The 16,998-nt window shown below is 39.2% G+C and overlaps 2 protein-coding genes across 3 annotated transcripts in view; both read left to right on the top strand.

Annotated features, from left to right (window-relative positions):
* LOC139182962 (antigen WC1.1-like) overlaps nucleotides 1–16,998 on the top strand; it is a gene marked incomplete in the record, with an annotated part of 771,738 nt that overhangs the window by 640,142 nt on the left and 114,598 nt on the right.
* The window catches only part of LOC139176099 (antigen WC1.1-like), a 61,401-nt gene that overhangs the window by 9,113 nt on the left and 35,290 nt on the right, over nucleotides 1–16,998 (top strand). The window contains exons 3-7 of one of the 2 annotated variants that reach the window (XM_070788635.1): nucleotides 4,147–4,455; nucleotides 4,549–4,866; nucleotides 10,302–10,394; nucleotides 10,470–10,784; nucleotides 11,893–12,207. In XM_070788635.1, the coding sequence (XP_070644736.1) occupies nucleotides 4,147–4,455; nucleotides 4,549–4,866; nucleotides 10,302–10,394; nucleotides 10,470–10,784; nucleotides 11,893–12,207 (1,350 nt within the window). Of the gene's footprint in view, nucleotides 1–4,146; nucleotides 4,456–4,548; nucleotides 4,867–10,301; nucleotides 10,785–11,892; nucleotides 12,208–16,998 lie in introns of both variants that reach the window. The other variant, XM_070788634.1, reaches the window with a different exon arrangement.

Below are 16,998 nucleotides of genomic sequence, written 5' to 3'. Positions count from 1 at the left end.
ATCATAAAATGTTTCTTTTTCTCTGAATGAATTCTTTGTCTTATAGTCTGACTTTGTATGATATTAATTTAGATATTAGATTAGATAAAAATTAGATATAAATTAGATATTAATTTAGATATAGAGTTTTCTCTGATTTGTGTTTGCATGGTATGTAATTTTTACCTCTTTAATATGTTTCTGTGTTTATATTTAAACACATATAAGTTTGTAGACAGTATATTGTTTTGTCTTATTTTATCTGGTCTGATTATCTTGTTTTTTTTATTTGGAGTACTTTAATTATTTACAGTTAATGTTATTATTGATATAATTGTGTTTAAGTGTACTTGCCTGCTATTTGTCGGAGAAGGCAATGGCAACACACTCCAGTACTCTTTCCCGGAAAGTCGCATGGACGGAGGAGCCTGGTAGGCTTCAGTCCACGGGGTCGCTAAGAGTCGGACACGACTGAGAAAATTCACTTTCACTTTTCACTTTTATACATTGGAGAAGGAAATGGCAACCCATTCCAGTGTTCTTGCCTTGAGAATTCCAGGGACCAGGGAGCCTGTTGGGCTGTCATCTCTGGAGTCGCACAGAGTCAGACACAACTGAAGTGACTTAACGGCAGTAGTAGCAGCAGCTGCTATATGTTTTATCTTTGTTCTTATTTTAATCGAGTATATTTTATCATTTTAATTTAAATACTGTATTGGTTTATTAATTGTATCAGATTTTTAGGTGATTATAATGTTTAACCAAAAAAAAATTTTAAAGTAATTTTTATTTGTTGCTGGCTGGGTCTTCACTGCTGCATGGGCTTTTCTCTAGTTGTGGAGATCAGAGGCTACTCTCTAGTTGCAGGCATGAGTTTCTCATTGCGGTGGCCTCTCTTGCTGTAGTGCACAGGCTCTATGGTGCACAAGCTTCAGTAGTCATGGCCCCTGAGCTCTAGAGTACAGCCTCACTAATTGTGGTGCACATGCTTAGTGGCTCCATGGTATGTGGGCTTTTCCTAGACAATGGATTGAACCCACGTCTCCTGCATTGTCAGGTGGAGTCTTCACCACTGAACCACCGGGAAAGCCCAATGTTGAATTATTAATCTTCAATTACATTTTACCTTGAAATGATATTATGTCACAACATGCAATGTCAGTCACTATACTTTTCTTCCACTTTCCTGTTCCTGTCATTGGTGCTGTCATTGTCATACATTCTACTCATAAATTTATTATGAATCTTGTAGTTTGTTGCTAATATTTTTGCCTTAAATCTTCTAATAGAGGATCAACATTTAGCACAGTCTCTATAGCTTTGAGAGGATCCATGTTTTCATCTGCTGTCATCTCCCTTTAGCTTGAAGAACTTTCTGAGGCAGTTTTGTGTAGTGTGTGTCTGGTGGCCTCCAATTCTATCATCTCTCATTTACCTGAAATAATTCTCATTTTCATTCAGTTTTGAAAAGTATTTTCATAGCTGATTCAATTTTAGGGTAACAAATGCCCAATCCCAGTACTTTAAATATGTTCTTACATTGTCATCTGACTTCCATTGCCTCCAACAAAACGTCAGTAAATAATACTTATCCTTTTTTTCCCTGTATATAATGTGTCAAACTTCCCTGGCTGCTCTTAACATATTTTTGTTTGTTTATTTACCAATGAATTTCAGTAATTACATTGTCAAGTTTTCTGAGAATGGTTTCATTATCTTGTTTGGGGTTTGTTTAGTTTTTTGGATCAATGGGTTTACAGTTTTCAATAACTTTGGGAAAATGCCATTAATCTTTTCTTAATATTTTTCTGCACATCCCTTATTCTGAATCTCCAAATACACATATTTTATATATTTTTATATTATCCTACATGCCATTGAGTTTCCATTCATATTTTTTGCCTTTTTACTCTCTTTGGTTCAATTTAGATAGTCTCTACTGCTGTGTTTTACTTCCCAGTTCTTTTATTCTGCAATGTCTAGTCTCTTGTGTAATTAATCCAAATGTTCATTCCAATACTATATTTTTCAATTTCAGAAGTCTCATTTGTTTATTTTTCCTAGTTTTTCTCCCTGTTTATTTTTATGCTTCATTAAGCATATTGATATTAGGGATTTAAGGAGCTCTTCAGCCAATTCAATCATTTCTGTAATTTCTGAAGCTGCTTTAAATGATTGTTTTAAAAAAATGTGTTATGGGTTACATTTCTCTCTTTTGGAAATTCTAATAATATTTTGGTTGGATTATGAGCATCACTAAGCAGTCCTTTACCAGGAAGAACTTCAGAAGTAAATAATCAGAACACACCCAGAAATCAGGGAATTGTACTTGATGAATTAAATAAAGTTTTTTCATTGGGTTATCATCATTCAGTTCAAAATGTGTTCCTTTGATGACCAAATGATGAACTTTTATTTTGGTTTTCCTCCTTTAGTTTCAAAACTTCCTTGATCCCCCCTTGCATGCCATATATCCCACCTACATCCTACTTCTTCAGCAGTAGCTACCCTTTCTGATCTTCTTTTCCATCCATCTGTGTCTTTTAAAATGGTGTTTGCTTGTCTGAAGTGGGAAAAATGAGAAAGGATAGCAGTTTAGGTGGTAGATGGGAGGAGCAGAGGGTGATGTAGTATGCTAACAACCTATTCAACAAGTGTTTGCCACAAATATTTGCATATTTATCCATATTAAGTCTTTTTCAACTTGGAACTCTCCAAATTATGGCTTGTTTGCTCATTTCCTCCTCCTTCTCCTTCTTCTTCCTCCTCTTTGGCAACATGCCATCTTCTTTTAGAATTGTAAAACATTCATGAAAGAAATTAAAGACAATATAATCAACGGAAAGTCATTCTGTGTTTCTGGCCTGAAAGAATTAGTATTGTTAAAATGCCTGTACTTCTCAAAGTGATCTATAGATTTAATGCAATTCCTATCTAAATAGCATTCTTTATAGAAATAGGAAAACAATGTTAAAATATGAGTGTGTGGTTTAATTTTTATAGATTCATGAATTCCTGTTTTCTGATCATTATTGAATTTTAGTTCCATTCCATTATGGTCATGTAAGATACTTGGAATTATTTTAATATTTTTGAATGTGTTAAGGATTATTTGTAACCTAGTCTGGAGACTATTCCATGTGTGCTTGAGAAGAATGCATGTTTTTCTGTGGTTAGAGTTAGTACAATGATAGTACTAAAATCAATTATTATCAGCCCTTAGCATTTTCTATGAGTCCTGTTTGAGAAGAAAAACCTTTAATAGGAGATGATGTGGAAACTAAGCTATCTGGTAAACTCCCACTGATGGCACACTCTCCCCCAGATTCTTTGACAAATCCTAGGATTTCAAGAGAGATGGCTGGGACTCTCTCTCTCTATGACTCTCTGAGTTTTCTTAACTCATTTTCCTTCTCACTGAGGTCACTGAAGGAATTCATGGAATTTTTGGCATCAAAAAGTATCAGAAAGACAAGATGTGATGACTTAAACGTGAATTAGTGATAATGTCCATATTTCTTCTCTGGAGCTGTCATGCATCTACAGGTTGGCATGCCCTCATCGATCCAGCCTCAGGACTTTCCTTAACCTAAGTCACTTGAAGACTAGCTTCTGGGAGAGAAAACTGGTCAGAATATTAGCCCCACAAGTCCCATGAAAGCTTCTAAGCTTGTCTGGATGCTAGGTCTCTAATCTTAGCCCACGTCCCTCTGGGTGGCTTCTGGTCTGCATATCTCCATGTTCAAGTTTAAGTGCCTGAATATTATACAGTGTCCTTGGATCTGTATATAGGTCCTAGGCTGGTAAGTGAGAAATTCACTTCTCCAACCAATGCTAAAACACGTGTTTCCAGTATTCAGCCATTCCAATGATCTTAATTGGGCTCTCTAGTTTCCAGGCTCCTAGACCAAGGAATTCACACTTCTAACCAGTCTCAAAGTGTATGTTCTTGGGATTCAACCATTCCAAACTGACCTTGTAATCCTTCTGGATTTTTCTTCAGAAACCTGCTCATGAAAATTCAATTATGACACTAACTGTCAAAGACTCTCTACATGCTCCACTCCTAAAACGAAAAACTTTCACTCCACTGCCTGTGATGTGCGGTTTCCAGTTGCCAAGTCAGTACCATGAACACTCACTGGTTTTGCTGTTGTTTCCTCTTAGGATTTGTGCGTCTGGCTGGAGGGGATGGACCCTGCTCAGGGCGAGTAGAAGTGCATTCTGGAGAAGCCTGGATCCCAGTGTCTGATGGGAACTTCACACTTCCCACTGCCCAGGTCATCTGTGCAGAGCTGGGGTGTGGCAAGGCTGTGTCTGTCCTGGGACATGAGCTCTTCAGAGAGTCCAGTGCCCGGGTCTGGGCTGAAGAGTTCAGGTGTGAGGGGGAGGAGCCTGAGCTCTCGGTCTGCCCCAGAGTGCCCTGTCCAGGGGGCACTTGTCACCACAGTGGAGCTGTTCAGGTTGTCTGTTCAGGTGAGATGCAGGTCACGCCTTTCACCTCTGTGAACACCCTGTTCAGGTGAGAAAGTCATGTGATTTTGCTGAAACTCTGTCTTCTTCTACCAGCATACTCAGAAGTCCGGCTCATGACAAACGGCTCCTCTCAGTGTGAGGGGCAGGTGGAGATGAAGATTTCTGGACGATGGAGAGTGCTCTGTGCCTCCCACTGGAGTCTGGCCAATGCCAATGTTGTCTGTCGTCAGCTTGGCTGTGGAGTTGCCATCTCCAGCCCTGGAGGACCACACTTGGTGGAAGGAGGTGATCAGATCCTAAGAGCCCGATTTCACTGCTCTGGGGCTGAGTCCTTCCTGTGGAGTTGTCCGGTGACTGCTCTGGGTGGTCCTGACTGTTCCCATGGCAACACAGCCTCTGTGATCTGCTCAGGTAAGAGAGAGGAAAGGGCTACTGGTACTCAGGATGCTCCTGGAGTGAAATGTCTCCAAGAGTAGAGAGTGAGGTTAAACGGGCTTCAAAGTCAGAGATTTTGTGGTGAAATATGGATCTTCTCATTGTTCATTCATTTTTCAGGTCAGGGTAAGAAGTGTGAAGGGGAATAATATATTTTTAAGCAGCATCGTTGCTTACATAAAATCATAGAAAACAATGTAGGAGCAGTAAGTATAGATCTCACTATGAACCCCAACCCAGAGCAACAAAGAGAATGTCCCCAGCACCACAGTCACTGTCGTCCCCAGTAACTGTGTCCTGTCTCCTTGACGGGGAAAAGCGCTTACCGAACGCCTACTAACATAGAGAGTTTTATCAATGTTTGAACTTTATATAAAATGGTCCTGTATATTTCATCTTTTGTATCTAATTTCATAGACTCAAAATTATGTTTGGGATTCACACATGATGTTGTATATTGTAGCACTTTATTTTTTTTTTATTACTGTAGAGTATGCTTTGAATGATCACATGGCCATGTACTGATCCATTCTACTGACAGTATAAATCTGAGTTATTTCCAGTTCTTGACTATTAAAAATATGATATTATAACTTACCATGACAATGTCTTTGGATGCAAATATGTGTTACTTATTTTCCATGTTTAACCCTTGGTCTTTTATTTTCATTTTCTTAATCAAATGGTGTCCTTTGATGAACTCATTTCTTAATTTTATGTAAATATAACTTACCAACATTTTTCTGTATATTTAATGCTTCTTATATCCTTTAAAAAATAATTTTGCCTACTCGAAGATCTTAAAAACATTCTTTAAGAGTATTTTATGGAAATTTTATTATATTTCTCTTGCCTATTATTGTGCATTTCTTCTGGGATTGATATCTATGTAAGATAAGGGTCAGGTTTCATATGAACATCCAGTTGACTCAGAATCTTTTTCTGAAAAGACTCTTCCCCATGGCAGTGCTGCCTTTGTCATAAGCAGAAGAGCAATTATGTCTGTCTTTTTTGAGACTCTCTATTCTGTTCCATGTTATCATTTGTCTATCCTTGCACAAATACTACATTTTCTTTCTTTTTTTTTTTAGTTTAAGCCAATCAACAAACTTTTAATAGTTTAATAACTTTAATAAAGAAATATGTACAAAATTGTTAAACAAGCATGAGTTCATACTATTTGTCTTGTTGTGCAATTTCCTTTTCTCACCTAGTATGGTAGAAGCATCTTTCTATAACAGTTAAGTGTAGTTCAGCTTCATTCTTTTGAAAGGCAGAGTAGAATCCCACTGAATGAAGCCACAGCTCATATGACCCATCTTTTATTGATAGACATTTAAGTTTCCATAATTTTGCTATCATAAAGAATGCTGCTTACTATTCATTGCTTTAGACTGCCAAGTCCATTCTTTAAGTACTGGGTCATTATCACTTGATTCACACCTAAGGCTCTGCTTCCTTCAAATGTGTCCTGCTTAATTCTGGTGACTTGCTTCACACACCTGCAAAAAATGGCGGTGTGACACTCTAGCTCCTTTTCTTTACTCATAGCCCTTTCTGTTCACATTCCCTCTGGCAGAGGTGTTCTTTGTAGGCGGCGACTACAGGCAGGATTTTCAAACCTCTGAAAAGAGCTACTTTTTAGTCTGAGGTGGATAAGAACCATTTATTCTGTAGGATCTTGATTCTCTCTTTGTCATACCATTAGCCTGCAATGAAATGTAGCACAAAGGGTACGAGACAGCAAAAGAGACACAGATGTATAGATCAGTCTTATGGACTCTGTGGGAGAGGGAGAGGGTGGGGAGATTTGGGAGAATAGCATTGAAACATGTATAATATCATGTATGAAACGAGTCGCCAGTCCAGGTTCGATGCACGGTACTGGATGCTTGGGGCTGGTGCACTGGGACGACCCAGAGGGAGGGGAGGGGAGGGAGGAGGGTGGAGGGTTCAGGATGGGGAACGCAGGTATACCTGTGGCGGATTCATTTCGATATTTGGCAAAACTAATACGATATTGTAAAGTTTAAAAATAAAAAAAAAAAAAAGAATCCAACTGCCAATGCAAGAAATGCAGGTTTGATCCCTGGGTTGGGAAGATGCCCTGGAGAAGGAAATGGCACCCCACTCAAGTATTCTTGCTTGGAAAATCCCATGGACAGTCCACGGGGTCACAAAAGAGTTGGACATGACAGACACTAAACTACAACATTATGCTAGACAACGAGGAGTACGTTTGGTAGAGTCAGATATCCATGCTGATTTTAGCAAAGTAGACCTCAAGTGGGAGGAATAAACATATTTCCAGAATCTATAACTGAAGCTTTTGAAGGAGATAAATCTCATGAGAATTTTGAAGCTCTCAAAAGCATAATTCTAATCATGCATTTTCTTAATTATCATAACTTCATAGTTGTTGTTCAATCGCTAAGTCATGTCTTACCCTTTGTGACCCCATGGACTACAGCACACCAGGCTTCCCTGTCCTTCACTATCTCCCAGAGTTTCAAACTTTGTAGTTAGTCTGAATAATTTTAATATACAAGTTACTTTATATCAACTCCTGTAATATCATTGCTTTTCTTACCAACTGTGCTGTTCATTCTTGATTGTTGTATTTTGTATGAATTTAGAAATCAGCTTGTTGTTTTCACCAGAAGAAAAGCTTAAGGGTATCATTGAGATTAGATTTAAAAATTTGAGAGTAGACATAGAAATTTGAGGATGATTGACACTGACAATGTTGAGTTTTCCAAATCATTAACATAATACACCCCTCCATTCAGTTAGATCCTGAATTTCAGAGGTTTTGCCCATCTTCTACTAGGATTTCATTTTTGATGTTATGAGTATTTTTGTGAAAGTGTCCTGGCAATGAATTCTCTTTGACTTGTTTTCATCTTTTAATTCTTTCAATTTTGATGTATGTTGAGACATAAAAATGTTGGGAAAACAATATAAAAATTCCTTTATGACCTTTACCTGGGTTTCTAAATGTTAGTATCAATATTTTGCTTTAATCTGCATGTGTGTGTCCTTCCTTCTCTCTTCCCCTTCTGTCCCATTTCTTCCTGAATATGTAAATTCTTTCTGAATTCAGTTGAAGACATGATGTTCCTTTATCCTTAGAACAGTTCTGGGAATTTCTTTACAGACCAGAGTTCAGTCAAGTCTTTAAATGACTTCAGCTCCAGGTGACATCTAATTGCAGCACTGAAAGACCCCACTGAAAGACTGTCGAACTGAGTTTTTTCCTGATTAATGACCCAAAGTCATAAGCAAAATTAAGTACATATTTTTTCTTCAGATACTAAGTTTTACCTTTTCATGTTGACCAAATTGCCAACATCTGTTGGATCACAGAAAAAGCAAGAGAGTTCCAGAAAAACCTCTACTTTTGCTTTATTGACTATGCCAAAGGCTTTGACTTTGTGGATCACAACAATGTGTGGAAAATTCTTAAAGAAATGGAAATACTAGACCACCTACCTGCCTCCTGATAAATCTGTGTGCAGGTCAAGAAGCAACAGTTAGAATTGGACTTGGTATAGCAGACTGTTTCCAAATTGGGAAAGGAGTACGTCAAGACTGTATATAGACACCCTGATTATTGAACTTATATGCTGAGTACATCATGTGAAATGCTGGGCTGGGTGAAGCACAAGCTGGAATCAAGATTGTCAGGAGAAATATCAATAATCTCAGATATGCTGATGACACCACCCTTATGGCAGAAAGTGAACAGGAACTAAAGAGCCTCTTGATGAAAGTGAAAGAGGAGAGTGAAAATGCTGGCTTAAAACTCAACATTCGAAAAACAAAGATCATGGTATCCGGTCCCATCATTTCATGGCAAATAGATGGGGAAACAATGGAAACAGTGACAGACTATTTTCTTGGGCTCCAAAATTACTGCAGATGGTGACTGCAGCCATGAAATTAAATGATGCTTTCTCCTTGGAAGAAAAGCTATGACCAACCTAGACAGCATATTAAAAAGCAGAGACATTACTTTGCTGACAAAGGTCCATCTAGTCAAATCTGTGATTTTTCCAGTAGTTATATATGGATGTAAAAGTTGGACCGTAAAGAAAGTTGAGCACCGAAGAATTGATGCTTTTGAACTGTGGTGTTGAAGACTCTTGAGAGTCCCCTGGACTGCAAGGAGATCAAACCAGTGGATCCTAATGGAAGTTAGTCCTGAATATTCATTGGAAAGACTGATACTGAAGCTGAATCTTCAATACTTTGGCCACCTGATGAGAAGAGCTGACTCATTGGAAAAGACCCTGATGCTGGGAAAGATTGAGGGCAGGAGGAAAAGGGGATGACAGAGGATGAGACGGTTGGATGGCATCACCGACTTGATGGACATGAGTTTGAGCAAGCTCCAGAAGTTGGTGATGAACACAGAAGCCTAGCAAGCTGCAGTTAATTGGGTCACAAAGAGTTGGACATGACTGAGGGACTGAACTGAAGTGAACCAAGTTTTTTTGGAAAAACTGCCATATAACAATATAACTGCCATATAACAATATAACAACAACATATAACAGAACTCTTGCTATATGACCTGAATTAATTGAAGAATATCCTCTCATTTTGCATTTTGATTTTTCTACTTTATGTTGAGCTCATGTGAGGCTACACTTATTCTTTAGTTCTTAATTTCAGCTAAGTTTTTCAGCTCTAGAAGTATTTCTTTTTGTTATCATTTCTCTGCAAAGATGCACATTTTGTCAATTAATTCCATAAGCACTTTAACCGTGGCTATATGTATTCTCGTCAGATAACTCTAGCAGCTGAAAACCCTGGGAAATTCTTTCTAATGTCTCCTTTTTCCTTTCCATTTTTCATGAGATCTATTTTATATAAGTGTTTGTTTTAAAGATATACATTGAAGAAATTGTAGAAATCCTTCAGAAAGAATTTTGTTTTGCTTTTACTTAGGGATATATTTGGGCTTCCCTGGTGGCTCAGATGGTAAAGAATCTGCCTGCAGTGCGGGAGACCTGGGTTTGATCCCTGGGTTGGGAAGATCCCCTGGAGGAGGGCTTGGCAACCCACTCCAATATTTTTGCCTGAAAAATCCTATGGGCAGATGATACTGGTGGGTTATAGTCCAAGGGGTTACAAAGAGTCGGACACGACTGAGCGACTAGCACAGCACAGGGATAAATTTAGGGATAAAACTTAACTCATTCTTACAGCAACACTTGGGTTAAAACAGAAATTGTGGTACTGTCAGAAGCAGAACTCTCCAGGGAGAAGGTGAACACTAAGAGTATGATAACTTTAATGCTGGGTCACAGCTTTCATCTTAGGCTCCATCAGTGGTCATTATTTTCCTTAATTCAGTTTCCGGTTCTTCAACCCGTCCAGACTTCTGATCATTGTTGTTTCTTCAGGAAACCAGACCCAGGTGCTGCCCCAGTGCAATGACTCTATGGCAGAACCAGCAGGCTCTGCGGCCTCAGTGGAGAGCGCCCCCTACTGCTCAGGTAAGGGTCCCACAGGACAGAGACCCTTCTCAACCCTAGGGTCACTGCCCCATTGTCCCATTTCTCTCTCCTCAGACAACAGACAGCTCCGCCTGGTGGGTGGAGCCGGTCCCTGCGCTGGGAGAGTGGAGATCCTTGACCAGGGCTCCTGGGGCACCATCTGTGATGACGGCTGGGACCTGGACGATGCCCAGGTGGTGTGCAGGCAGCTGGGCTGTGGAGAAGCCCGCAGTGCCACGGGGTCTGCTCACTTCGGAGCAGGATCAGGGCCCATCTGGCTGGACGACCTGAACTGCACAGGAAAGGAGTCCCACCTGTGGAGGTGTCCTTCCCGAGGCTGGGGGCGGCACGACTGCAGACACAAGCAGGACGCAGGGGTCATCTGCTCAGGTCCGCGCTGCACACTGTCCACAGGCTGGAGGAGGGGTGGGGCCCTGGAGGACGGGGGTCTGAGCGCTGAGGGAGAGATGCTGAAAGGACCAGAGAAGGCAGCTTCCTCCCATGAAGCCTGTCTTTCCAGCAGACTTGAAGATGGGGTCCTTTCACTTCCTTCTGCAGCAGCTGAGGATCTGGTCCTTTCTTCTCAGCAGTGTTTCCTGGGAGAGCCATTTCTTATAGTTTTTCTTGAAAGCAGGGCTCTCTCTCCAGTTATATACAAAAAATTTAAACCCACGGTACTAGTTTCTGTTTGCTTCCCTAACAGTTTACCAATTAGTGGTTTAAAACAGCATATATTTATTTCCTTACTCTTCTCTAGCTTAGATGTCCAGCAGGGATCTCACTGGGCTGGGATCAAGGCTTCAGCAGGGCCGCATCACTTTTGTGGCTCTAGGGGAGAATCTGTTTCTTGCCTTTTCAAACTTCTTGAAACCACCTACATTCCTTCCTTCACAGCACCCTTCATCCATTACAGACCAGCTATGCTGCAGGCCTCCAACCATTATCTAGAGTCACATCTCTCTGTCTAGCCGGAGCTAAGAAAAGTATTCCGTGTTTAAGGATAGTGGATCTAAGGATGTGATTAGACTGGGCTCATACTGTTAATACATCATCTCACCATCCCGAGGTCCTTACCTTAATCACATCTGCAAATCCCTCTTGTCAGGTATGGTAACATATTCACAGGTTGTAGAGGTTGGGATGTGGCATTTTTGGATTAATTATTATCCCTGTCTCCCTAATATCCACATCACATCCCTTTGACACACTCTTTAAAGATTTTGTCAGGAAGTAGATTTCAGCTGCCCCTCCCTGACTAGCGCCCACACAGTTTGGTCTTCCTCTCAGTTCATATCCACTACACCATTGTGGTAGAAATAGAAAGACAGACACAAATGGACAAAATCAGTTAAAAGGGAGGCGATGTCAGTCTTGTCATCTAGTGGGTATCTCTTGAACAAGGTCAGAGATGAATGTTCACCATTTCTAGAAGAAAGGAAAACCTAGAACATCCAGCAAAGTTTTCACTGTGTCCTGTCTACTCCCCTTTCAACCTTAGAGTTCCTGGCCCTCAGGATGGTGAGCGAGGACCAGCAGTGTGTTGGGTGGCTGGAAGTTTTCTACAACGGGACCTGGGGCAGTGTCTGCCACAACCCCATGGAAGACATCACTGTGTCCATGATCTGCAGACAGCTTGGCTGTGGGGACAGTGGAACCCTCAACTCTTCTGTTGGTCTCAGGGAAGGTTCTAGACCCCGGTGGGTGGATGGAATCCGCTGTTGGAAAACTGACACCTCTCTCTGGCAGTGTCCTTCTGACCCTTGGAATTACACTTCATGCTCTCCAAAGGAGGAAGCCTATATCTCGTGTGCAGGTGACTTACTATTTCTGTGTGTCTGTCCCAACCCTGTAGGATGCAGTGAGATTTGATATTTTAAAATCTAAGTGATGAGTTTAATTTGGGTCCACAAAATGATATAAAGTGAAAATGTTAGTTGCTCAGTTGTGCTCTTTGCGACCATGTGGACTATAGCCCGCCAGGCTCCTCTGTCCCTGGGATTCTCCAGGCAAGAATGCTGGAATGGGTTACCATTCCCTTCTTCAGGGGATCATCCTGACCCAGGTATGAAATCGGGTCTCCTACACTGCAGATTCTTTACTGTCTGAGCCACCAGAGAAGCTTAAATGAGGTAAGAATGAAACTAATTTAATCCACATATTCCAACCTTGTTTGTTAAAATTTTTAATTGAGACGTAATTCTTGTAACATTATATTAGTTCTGAGTGTAAAACATAGTGTTTATGTATTTGTACATATTGGTAAATCACCACACATACAGGAATATCCATCACCACATGCAGTTACAATTTTTTTCTCTTATGATCCCATAAGTAAGAATTTGCATACTGCAACTAAGACCCAGCACAACCAAATAAATACTTAATTTTAAAAGAGAGTATTGTTTTCTTCATAGCATCATGGTTTTTTATCCACATAAGGGCTTCCCTGGTAGGTCAACTGGTAAAGAATCTGCCTGCCATGCAGGAGACCCTGGTTTGATTCTTGAGTCTGGAAAATCCACTCGAGAAGGATATGCTACTCACGACAGTATTCTTGGGCTTCTCTTGTGACTCAGCTGGTAAAGAATCTGCCTGCAATGTGGGAGACCTGGGTTTGATCCCTGGGTTGGGAAGACCCCCTGGAGAAGGGAATGGCTACCCACTCCAGTATTCTCGCCTGGAGAATTCCATGGACTGTATACTCCATGGGGTCACAAAGAGTTGGACATGACTAAGTGACTTTCACAAACACTATATACAAAAATATTATCTTCTTTCCTATATTACTGTCTTAAGATATCTTTTATGACAATATTTTTTCTCCAGAATGTTTTAAAATTTCTTATTTATTCATAACTCTTTAAAAACAAACATCACTTACTGTTTTTTAAAAAATATTTTTGTAAGGTTTTCCCCATATTTTACATATATTTTTAAGGTTGTATATGTGTATGGGTGGATTATGTGATCAAATCTGTAATGTTTTACTTTTTTGACTTCTGCCTTTAGTGCAATGTTTCAAACGCCATTCTTCATCTCAAAATAACATTGAATCAAGTTTTATTTTCTGCAAACAATTTAATAGTTCCACTAAAGAATATTCAAAACCTAATTTAAAATTTATTTATTTATCTGAATTTATTTTACTATATGTGATGGTGAAACATCATCACCAGATAGGAATTACATTTTAGATATGTAATATCTTAGCTCCATCACAAAATAAAAGCACATTGTTTCATGAGTTCATGGATATGACATCAAAAGTACAGGCAACAAAGCAAAATTAGACAAGTGGGGGTATAGCAAACTAAAAAGCTTCCACAGATCAAATGAAAGATCAACAGAGTGAAAAAGCAAGCTAGCACAAATTATATAAGGTATTAATTTCCAAAAATAAGGAACTCCTATAACTTAAGAGAAAAAAAAAAACCCAACAAACTTAAAACCTAATAACTCAATTAAAAAATTGGCCAAGGGCTTGAATAGACATTTCTCTAAATAAGACATACAAATGGCAATAGGTATATTAAAAAATGCTTGACATTGTCAATCATCAGGGAAATGTAAATTAAAACCACAAAGAGATATCATCTCACACATGTCAGAATGACTGTTTTTTTTTTTTTTTTTAAGACACTTAGTGTTGGCAAGGCTGTAGAGAAATTAACACTTTATGTGTACTTATCCACATTAAATGTATAAATTGTACTAATAAAATATGTAATCCAGGGGTTAAATCTCTGGGCTTTCACTGTCATGGGTCCAGGTTCAATCCCTGAACTGGAAACTATGATCCCATGAGCAACAGCACAGCTAAAACACAAACAACAGCACAAAAACTATGACCAAAAAATCTGTATGGTTTATACTGATGTCCCTTTTCATTCTTGGTATTGTCAACTTCATTTTCTCTCTGCTCTGCATTAGTATTGCTCAGTGTTCATCAATTTTCAATGAGCCATGTTTAAAGGCTTTTCTTCTATATTTTCTACCTTATGCTTACCTTCTTTTCCATTAATTTTTTAAAATTTTATTTTTAAACTTTACAATATTGTATTAGTTTTTGTTCCTTTTAAAATTAACCCCAACATTCTACATTGTTGACTTTCTCATCTAGTTTCTTAATTGGAAGCTTACTTTTTTTCACTTTCAGTCCTTCCTCTTCTATAAATCGAGGGTATAAATTTCCCTTAGGCACTACTTGAGTTTTATTAGAAGAATTTATCATACCATTATTTTGTGTTTATTATTATTTCACAATATTTTGTAAGTTTTAAATTTATTCCCAGACTCAGGTGGTGTTTGGAAGGATCTCGCTGAATTTCCCCAAATAGAAGTGGCTATAAATATTTTCTTATTAGTCTTAATTTTATTCCACTGTGGCCAGAGTAAATACTCTGTATGAATTCAAAGAGTGAAAGATTTTGTCCTATTACATGGTCATTTTGATAAAAGTTCCCAGTGCATTTACAGTGATGTGAACTCTTGCATTGTTGGGTGCGTTGCTCTCTGTGTTACTTAGTTAAATGTGCTGATTATGTTGTTGTACATCTACTGTATTCTTCTTTGTTTTTTGTATGTTTGGTGTGCATGCTATTGAAAAAGATATGGTAATAAGCCCCATTTTTATTGTGATTTTGTCTATTTCTTCTTTTCACTCTGTCAAGTATGTTTCAAAGTTATGTTCTGTTACCTTTCTTGAATTTTGTTGTCTAAAATATCTTTATTAAAGGTGCATCTCATTATAATCATGAAAATTCCCTCTTTAATTCAATTCGTGTCTCTTGGCTTAAAGTCTACTTTCTGGGACATTGATATAGCTACTTCAGTTTTGTTACAGTTAGTACATTTTTTCCATCATTTACTTTCAACCATTCTTTGCTTTCATAATATAAAGTGGGCATTTTGCAAGTAACATTTGTGTCAATTTTGTTTTATATTAATCCATTTACTGTAAATGCAATTACTGATATTGATGTGTTGGTATCTGCCATTTGTTTTTAATTGATCCACCTGCTTTATGTTCCTTTTTGTCTCCTTATTTTTCCTCCTTTTGTATTAAATAAATCTGTTATTATTCCAGATTTTCCTTTTTCCTTTTGATTTTCAGCAGCTTTACTAAGAGTGGGGGTTTTATACTCCTTCATTTATTTTTTTAAAGAGTTCTCTATTGTTATATCTTCAGATATTACTTCTGCAGTTCTGTCTCTCTGTATCTCTTCTCCCTCTCCTCCTCCTCTTTCTTCTCTTTCTCATCTCTCATCTTTCAGTTCAGTTCAGTCACTCAGTCATGTACGACTCTTTTTGACCCCATGAATCGCAGGACACCAGGTCTCCCTGTCCATCACCAACTCCTGGAGTTCACCCAGACTCACGTCCATCGAGTCAGTGATGCCATCCAGCCATCTCATCCTCTGTTGTCCCCTTCTCTCCTGCCCCCAATCCCTCCCAGCATCAGAGTCTTTTCCAATGAGTCAACTCTTTGCATGAGGTGGCCAAAGTACTGGAGTTTCAGCTTTAGTATCATTCCTTCCAAAGAAATCCCAGGGCTGAGCTCCTTCAGAATGGACTGGTTGGATCTCCGTGCAGTCCAAGGGACTCTCAAGAGTCTTCTCCAACACCACAGTTCAACAGCATCAATTCTTTGGCGCTCAGCCTTCTTCGCAGTCTGACTCTCACATCCGTACATGACTACAGGAAAAACCATGGCCTTGATTAGACGGACCTTTGTTTGCAAAGTAATAGCTCTGCTTTTGAATATGCTGTCTAGGTTGGTCATAACTTTCCTTCCAAGGAGTAAGCGTCTTTTAATTTCATGGCTGCAGTCACCATCTGCAGTGATTTTGGAGCCCCCCAAAATAAAGTCTGACACTGTTTCCCCATCTATTTCCCATGAAGTGATGGGACCGGATGCCATGATCTTCATTTTCTGAATGTTGAGCTTTAAGCCACCTTTTTCACTCTCCACTTTCACTTTCATCAAGAGGCTTTTGAGTTCCTCTTCACTTTCTGCCATAAGGGTGGTGTCATCTGCATATCTGAGGTTATTGATACTTCTCCCGGCAGTCTTGATTCCAGCTTGTGTTTCTTCCAGTCCAGCGTTTCTCATGATGTACTCTGCATGTAAGTTAAATAAGCAGGGTGACAATATACAGCCTTGACGTTCTCCTTTTCCTATTTGGAACCAGTCTGTTGTTCCATGTCCAGTTCTAACTGTTGCTTTCTGACCTGCATACAGATTTCTCAAGAGGCAGGTAGAAGCTGACTGTGGCTCAGATCATGAACTCCTTATTGCCAAATTCAGACTTAAATTGAAGAAAGTAGGGAAAACCACTAGACCATTCAGGTATGACCTAAAACAAATCCCTTATGATTATACAGTGGAAGTGAGAAATAGATTTAAGGGACTAGATCTGATAGATAGAGTGCCTGATGAATTATGGATGGAGGTTTGTGACATTGTACAGGAGACAGGGATCAAGACCATCCCCATGGAAAAGAAATGCAAAAAAGCAAAATGGCTGTCTGGGGAGGCCTTACAAATAGCTGTGAAAAGAAGAGATGTGAAAAGCAAAGGAGAAAAGGAAAGATACAAGCATCT

The sequence above is a fragment of the Bos indicus genome, chromosome 5 (genome assembly GCF_029378745.1).
Source record: "Bos indicus isolate NIAB-ARS_2022 breed Sahiwal x Tharparkar chromosome 5, NIAB-ARS_B.indTharparkar_mat_pri_1.0, whole genome shotgun sequence".
Lineage (NCBI taxonomy): Eukaryota > Metazoa > Chordata > Mammalia > Artiodactyla > Bovidae > Bos > Bos indicus.
Note: the sequence above shows the minus strand (reverse complement) of the source record. Positions and strands in the feature narration are given on the sequence as shown.